At 38.4% G+C, this 7979-nt stretch overlaps 2 protein-coding genes across 2 annotated transcripts; one reads left to right on the forward strand and one right to left on the reverse strand.

The window, feature by feature from the left end:
• The first annotated feature begins 3 nt into the window (after positions 1-3).
• LOC124449025 (phosphoacetylglucosamine mutase-like) lies at positions 4-3365 on the forward strand. The gene is made up of 2 exons (XM_046999971.1): positions 4-499; positions 2081-3365. The coding sequence occupies exons 1-2, from the start codon at positions 25-27 to the stop codon at positions 3229-3231; spliced, it is 1626 nt and encodes a 541-aa protein (XP_046855927.1). The 5' UTR covers positions 4-24; the 3' UTR covers positions 3232-3365.
• A 1377-nt stretch (positions 3366-4742) lies between these two features.
• Positions 4743-7382, reverse strand: LOC124449065 (protein Wnt-2-like). Its single transcript, XM_047000011.1, has 4 exons — positions 7178-7382; positions 6447-6703; positions 5883-6145; positions 4743-5413 (listed from the first exon to the last, which is right to left on the reverse strand). Exons 1-4 carry the CDS (start codon positions 7216-7218, stop codon positions 4916-4918), a joined length of 1059 nt encoding a protein of 352 aa, XP_046855967.1. The 5' UTR covers positions 7219-7382; the 3' UTR covers positions 4743-4915.
• Positions 7383-7979: the final 597 nt, after the last annotated feature.

The raw sequence follows: 7979 nt of genomic DNA on the forward strand, positions 1-7979 counted from the left end.
CACGAAAGCAAAACATTTGACAATATGGATGAGGAAATGTTCCAAAATGTTTTGAATAAAGCTTCGAAATATCCGAAGCCGGATGTCAAATATACGTATGGCACGGCTGGCTTTCGTCTCAAAGCAGAGCTTCTTCCCTCTGTGATGTATCGCATGGGATTACTTGCTGTCCTAAGATCTCGCGCTTGCGGGAACCAAACTATAGGTCTCATGGTGACTGCTTCGCACAATGCGGTTCAAGACAACGGCGTGAAACTGATTGATCCAATGGGAGAGATGCTTGAAGCCGCTTGGGAGAATCATGCCACGGAGTTAGCCAATAGTGAAGATATTGGGCAATGCTTGCGTGATCTCACCAAACGTGTTAAATCTACTTGTCAAGATTGGAGCAATGATGGGAACATCGTGCTTGCCAGGGATACCAGACCCTCAGGCGTCGAGCTTGTCCAATCAGCGCTTGATGCAGCCAAGGCCTTCCGCGGGAAGTTTAAAGACTTAGGTATGCTAATATTAATCTGAAAAAGTTTTGTTGATATTCAAATGGTAAGCTGGTAGTTTTGAAGTTTACTGTGATTATATTTAATTTTGTGTAATTATACATTAGTGGCCAACCCAGCAGGATTATCTTGTTGGGGAAATATTTTTGTACCCAAGGTATTGTTACTGAATACCCTACACAACTCCCCCTCCTATTATTGAGTTTGCTTATGCCACTGAACCTGAGAATGAATCTGTCTGGTATGTAGGATGTTAAAAGTTGATTTTACACATGTAATCATCTTAATCCAATTTAATGTATATACCACCTGAAGAAATTCCCATATAGTCGCTCAGTCTTACAAGCATTTTTTCGAATGAACCAAGAGCCATTCAAAGTGAAATAATTTTGTCAGAAAAATGCTAATGAGTGCCATCATAATGCCAATGATTCTTAAAGTTTTTCCGATCACCATGTTCAGTAAATGTTTGATATTGAGTCGAGTCTATTTACTCAATTTTATGCCACATCTTTACAAGTATTTTTAACTGTATTTATTGGTTAAGTAGAGACCATGTTATTTTGAGATTTGTTGAGCATGTCACACATACCAAGGTATATTGGCATGAATGATTAGTGTGTTAACATGATGGAGTTGTTTAGTTATACATGTAGGCCTGAAATCATTCGACATTTAATTTTTTATCAAGTGTGTGTCTCATGTGCTTTTCTATCTGATGAGTCAGGACAGTGTAGCTGCAGAAGTGGTAGTTACAACATCACAGTGTGAAGCAGTTTGCTTATTCACCATATTTTTACCTACTGCAAGCCATCTATTCCTTACACAGTACAAATTCATCGAAATTTTTTTTGTCCTGTTCTGTTCTGACGCATAAAATATCGACTTAAAATGTTATGATTTAGTTACTACGGACAGTCATTAATAAATATGTCTGTATTTTGTGATAATATCACGAACGTCTTGCTGAGGAGCAATGAAGAAAAAATTTGCAATCTATTGTTATTTCAGTGAGTGAAAATTGCATAGCCGAAACAATTTTGCACGTACGCCTCAATTGCCATGCCTTTATCATACACTTGCAATTTATTACACTATTTTCTCTGCCGAAAAGGCTACCTTGCTATCTCTTTGATGTTGGCGCAGCTGGCTGCCAAATCCATGCTATTAGAGGCACAAAAACTGCTCGTTCGCTTTTTTGTGGTAATATTAACGGAGAAAGAACACGAGCGACACTAGACAAATATTTGCAAACTCAATAAATTGCATCCAATCCCTGTGTAGCAAAGTTGTATCCTGAAAATTATACATCTTTCAAAATATTCATTACACGGTTCGGACTTGCAGTTTTGTTTTATGTTATTGTGTATTGTCGTGGAAGCAAATTAGCAATGAGGCATTTTAAATATTTTCTTTTGCAATACTGTAGAATTTTGAATTGCTGATTTAGGAGTTTGTATCGACCAATTATAAAACCAATGCCTGAATGCCACTATTGCCGACAAAGGAAACGGTTATCACATTAGGAAACATTATATCTGGAAACTGCTTAAATACGAAATTTTCAAAACATATTTATGTAGGTATCTTGACAACTCCTCAACTTCATTACATTGTGCGCTGCACTAACGATCCCGACTATGGAAAGGCAAGTGAAGAGGGTTATTACCAAAAAATCTCATCTGCTTTCCTAAAGTTAACGAAATCCCTGACTCTATCATCCATCAATATTGATGGTGCGAATGGCGTGGGTGCATTGAAGTTTGCCGCGATGGGAAAGTATTTGGAAAACGCATTGCCCATGCGCGTTTATAATGACGGTACCTCCGGTGAACTAAATAAAAATTGCGGTGCGGATTTTGTTAAAGTTTCCCAGAAGGCTCCGGAAGGCCTGGAAATGATTGTTGGCGAAAAGTACGCTTCCGTTGACGGAGATGCTGATCGAATTGTGTATTTTTATCTGGATGAAACTGGATCGTTTCGTTTACTTGACGGCGACAAGATTTCCACGTTAATAGCCGGTTTTTTCAAAGATATTTTAGTGAGTTCACGTTTAACGCTTGAGCGAGGCTTGGGAGTTGTTCAGACAGCTTATGCGAACGGTAGTTCCACTGCTTACCTGGACAGCCACTTAGCTGTACCCGTCGCTTGTGTTAAGACTGGGGTAAAGCATTTGCACAAGAAGGCGAACGACTTCGACATCGGCGTTTATTTTGAAGCGAATGGTCACGGTACGGTGTTGTTTAGCGACGATTTCAAAGCTAAGTTGAACGAGGCACTGCTAGGAGCGGAAACCCTGCCGGAGATACGTGTAAAACTGGAGGATTTGAAAGCGTTGATGGAACTCGTGAATGAGACTGTTGGCGATTCTATATCAGATATGTTGATCGTGGAAGCAATTTTAGCTAAGAAGGGTTGGAGTCTGAAAGACTGGGACCAATGTTATGTTGACTTGCCGAATCGACAGCGAAAAATTCAAGTTAACGATCGTACGGTTGTCGTTACGACTGATGCTGAAAGGAAGGTCACCTTGCCAAAAGGTTTACAACCGGAGATTGACAAGCTAGTAGCAGGTGTAAAAAACGGCAGGTCGTTTGTCCGACCCTCGGGTACCGAAGATGTCGTAAGAGTGTATGCGGAAGCTGCAACTCGCGAGGAAGCGGAGAGTCTCGCCCTAGCTGTTGCACGGAAAGTCTATGATTTAGCCGGTGGTGTCGGTGTTAAACCTCATTGATTAAACATTGTGCAACATTTACGTGGAATGAGGTGATATAAGAATTTCTATGTGGCATTAAATGTCATTTTCATGTCAACATATTGCTACTGTATTTTCAAGTTGAAAGCGATTAAATAGTAAAATGCTTGAAATATTTTCAAATGGTTTTTCGTCAACGGTTTGTAAATGATGAGTTTAAATTGAGATTCATGAAAGAATGGTAATGATCTGAAATAATAACTCCCACTTTTTTCCGACATTTCCACATTTGAAACACTGCCTCCCCTTTGACACTAATGTACAATAATATACAATACTTCATGCACAAATGCACTTTGCTACTCGAAATTAGCATATTTACATTAAAATAGTGCAAAACGACAGCTAACTGCACCCCTCTCCTCCTTTTACGAACTAATCAAATATGTCCTCCTTTCGTTACGCACGTACTAAGACAATTCCCTACACCCTTCGTTGTCTTTTGGGTTGGCATAATCAGTTGACATTTTCAATGCTGTCAGAGTTTGACTGCTTTAGATGTAAGCATAGATGTGTATAATAAACTAGATAGCGCATTGCAATAAAACACCCACATTGTTGTCACCCGGTTACTAGTGACGACGTATTCCTGTTATTTTTGGGAATTTAAAGCCATTATAAAGATAGCAGGTTTCAGATCAGTGGATGGAAGACGTAAATTTTTTCGCTGACGTGATGGTAAATGATTTGCTCTGGCACGTGTAAAATGAACAATTGGTAATTTTCCTGGCGTCCTTGCATGTCCCAAGATGACATTTTTTAGAGGCTTTTCATGTTCACTCCACGACTTGTAAGTATTAATCGTTCAAAACGTTATCATTATTTTAACTCCAACTATGTGTATCATTTGCATAAACAACTAAAGACAAGTTTCGAAGGATCGTTCTTTGCAGTTCTCCCAGTCGACTTTACAGCACCACACGAAAACGTGCCCACAATTCCCAGAGAGTCGATTCGTCTCCAACAATTTTCAAGTTCAGTCCACGACTTGTAAGTTCTAAGCTTTCAAAATGTTACTTAGACTGTTTAGTGCGTTAATTGAAAGGGATGTAGATTCAAATATGCATGTCTTAGTACGTCCAAAACAATTCATTTGAAAGAAACTTATTACGGCGAAACATGCGTAAATGAAGACCCCCCCCCCAATTATCGAATTTGCTACGTCAGTAGTACTCATTGGAGATGAAGAATTTTTAATGAATCTCTTCTAAATTTAATATGTTTTGCGCTCAAGTAGCAATCACGAAGGGTTGATTGTCATGCGACGTCATGTTTCTAAATTCACGTCATGAACTCACTTACTCGACCCAGTCTACACCGGCTGTATGATGTTATGACAATCACTTCGTATATGAAGGCCTTAGACCAACTTGTTTTGAATTTGTATTTGTATTTAACTTGTATTTCATTCATGATTAAGTGTGGCACTGGTTTCTCAAAATGTATAAATAAAACCAATTATTCAACACACAACATAAGTTATACACGACTGAAAACGCAAAGTTACAAAATTTAATCTACACGAGAAGCTGTGCGAAACTCTGAAACGAGATTCAAACAATAGCAAACATTGCAACTAAAATGTAACATACGCAACTATAGAACGAACATTGTGTTCGCCATTATTTCAACTCCAACTATGTGTATCCGTTTGCATCAACAACTAAAGACAAGTTTCAATGGATCTTTCTTCTTTGCAGGTCTCACAATTGACTTTACAGCACCACACGAACCGACAATTACATGGAACGTTGGTGTACCCCACTTTAGTCTCAAAAGAACGCCCACAGCATAAATTATCGCAATTGTCTTGGCCTTGCGAGGTACTATTGCATGTGCGACCAAACGTTCCCACAATACCTAGGGAGTTGTTTGGTTTGCAAAAATTTTCCGATCGCTTAAAATATACAAGTTTTCCTTTGATCCTTTTACGAGCTTTTAGCCATTTCTTTTTTACGCGGGTGGAAGATTTCACTTTCGGATACAGTTCGTGGCTTGTCCTGTTCCAACGAGTTCGCGTGGGATTCTCGTACAGTCTCCAAAGTTCCCTCTCGATCTTCTCAAGTGTGAAGGGAACACTCCAAATGCATATTTTTCGCCAGCAGTTTTCCACCAGTAATGAAACGCATTCGCATTTCCGATACACGCTTCTACGCACAAGCTATAGACGAGAAAATAGATGTAATGATTTTATTGTGAAGATTTTCGGCAAGTCAGTACGTTATGGAACTTGAAGGCTTAAAAATATTGATTTCTGAAACATCATGCGGCACCTTACTCTGATTTATTCAGCTTTTATTTTTCTTCGCCGTAGTAAAATTAAGACAATTTGAACTGAACCAAATCGATATGTGTGATTATTTAGTCTAACTAAACACGACACAGGGCCTTGGGAAGCTTTGGGTGTCCGGGTGTACGGACATTCTTAATTTTCGCAATGCGGTTGTCTCTTTATAGGAAGAGGCTTCATATTTAAATATTTATCATATGAATGTCGCATTTTTATAGATATATCACATTTTCAGATAAAATGAACAGAGGAAAACCGAGGAAAACTGAACACTCAAATATAATATCGAGCTGTTTCATTTCAGCACGACATCACACGTGCTGTTCACGTTCAGGCTTACCTTGACACCAACCATTTGATTATGTTGCTTTGCCCTTTTCTTGTGGGACTTTCCGTTATTCGGTCCCATGATGCTCTTGGCGAGATATTCACCGAAGTCGACGTCGTATGAACAACCTTCCAATATTGCCGGGTCAGAGCTTTGTCTTCGCCCCAGGACGCCACAACCGCAATACTTAGTCGACTTTTGTCTACAGACACGTGCAATCGTTATCATGACGCTGGCCACAGTCAACGCTTGGACATACGCCGTTTCTGCCGAGGCTAAACAGATTGGTTGTTAATACAGGGAAAGATTATTTCAACTTGTTTTTTCATGTAATACAGGGTATACAGTTTTATAACGCAACATTTTTGAGACCCGTGACCTTCACTGTATGTTTCGGTACATGAACAAAAAACCAACTTCTAAGTCCGAGATCCCTGAAGAAAATGCTTCTTGGTGTGTGCTATTTAAAAGATTTGACTAAAAACACAGTTTTGCGGACGGTTTGCGTACTACTGCCTTGAAAATACATAAAGCCAGACGATTTGTAAACTTTGAATACAGTTAGTAAAATACTACCTTTTTTCAACAATCCTCCACCACTCAAGACTTGTTCCCAGTTCAAAGGAGTGCAGTTCCACCTTTCTGAGCGAAACCGATCTCTACATTTGCTCAAAGCTGTGTTCACACCTTCTTTGATGACATCGATCATTTTGGGGTAACTATAGCAATACTGTCTCTGATATTTCTTCATCCAGGTCATGTTTTTGCAATACCTAATTGTTGCATGGGACAGTCCAACGTTTTCATTTTCCTTTGAGTTTTGTGCTTCATGACTAAACAAGATAAAGCTACAATGAATTGACAAACAAAAATGATTGAAAAAAAATGTGCATTAAAGAATGCGGTTTCATGTAATCTTAAAATCTTTGTAAGCCATGTTAGTCTTGAACGGCATTTCCTTAACAAGTTTGCTAGCCTACACAATTTTTGTTTTCAACAGAGATTCAATTCAAACCGGACGAAAACACCTAGTTAAAATTGAAAAAAGCTATGATGTTAATATGTATATTTTTTCATTGACATCTGTTGTGGGGGTTGTAGAAACTCTTCTTTGTGTCTGATTAAAAATGCTCTTTCGATATGTCGCCATGTTTTTGAAAATAATGAATGTCACAAAGCATGTTGTTTGCTTTCCACGTGGAAAATAACAAATGCGTTAAAGTTAAAGATTAAGATTAAAACTATACGTATCGAAAGTGTCGAGATAACGAGTTGGACACTTGTTTGCAAATTAAAACCACACATACCTCAATACAACGATCAAAATCACCAAATATTTTCCCATCATTTCCAAGTTGTGATTGAGGCAAAAAGGCTACAAACAAAACGAAATTAGCTACGGTTTCTTTCGTCGAAAAAGTAATTGCCGGTTGGTAGTCAAATAAATGATGACAAAATTGCAGCTACACCAGCTAAAGCGTTAAAAACGGCGATATAATTGTACTCTAAAGAGCGCTTTGTACTTGCATACTTTGAAATACGTACTTCGCTCCAATTAACGCTAACTTCATTCGCTGTTGAGCATGTCATATGTCATTCAAATTTTCAGAATAAATTATAAGTTTCAGCTTATTATGCGCACAGGGTTGATAAAAAAAGGAAGACCTATGTGAGAAATTTAATGCTGCATCACTCTTCTAATCCCACGAGTAAAATATTGTTAGGTACTGACTTATAAGTATGGTTTTTACTAGCAGCATAAGCAGAAGCGAGAAACAATGCAAAGCTTATTCTCCTGAGGTTGGAGGAAGCAAAGCCAAAAGGGATTTTCTTTTCAATTTGCTTTTGTTCCACCTTTAAGCTTGTGACAAGCTGCATTCTCTTGTATTTTCTTTTGTTTTTACTTGTCCTTATGCTTATGACGCAAGTAAAAACCAGGCTTTACATGGATTGTATTCGAAGCACCTGTTTCATAAGAGAAATATGCAATTTTGTCCCACTCTTTGTGTTGATTGTAAGATTTGTTATTAGTTTTGCCTTCTCCACCGAAGAGTATGCAATTATACAGCACTAGTAATCATGCACTAGACTATTTTCAATCGACTTGGT

This window comes from Xenia sp. Carnegie-2017, unplaced genomic scaffold, assembly GCF_021976095.1.
Source record: "Xenia sp. Carnegie-2017 unplaced genomic scaffold, XeniaSp_v1 HiC_scaffold_13, whole genome shotgun sequence".
Lineage (NCBI taxonomy): Eukaryota > Metazoa > Cnidaria > Anthozoa > Malacalcyonacea > Xeniidae > Xenia > Xenia sp. Carnegie-2017.

Coding starts and splice junctions, on each gene's coding strand:
- LOC124449025 (XM_046999971.1), top strand. CDS start 25: ATGGATGAGGAAATGTTCCAAAATGTTTTGAATAAAGCTTCGAAATAT. Junction 500..2,080: donor CGGGAAGTTTAAAGACTTAG/GTATGCTAATAT, acceptor ATATTTATGTAG/GTATCTTGACAACTCCTCAA.
- LOC124449065 (XM_047000011.1), bottom strand. CDS start 7,218: ATGATGGGAAAATATTTGGTGATTTTGATCGTTGTATTGAG. Junction 6,704..7,177: donor ATTTTGATCGTTGTATTGAG/GTATGTGTGGTT, acceptor TATCTTGTTTAG/TCATGAAGCACAAAACTCAA. Junction 6,146..6,446: donor TGGAGGATTGTTGAAAAAAG/GTAGTATTTTAC, acceptor CAATCTGTTTAG/CCTCGGCAGAAACGGCGTAT.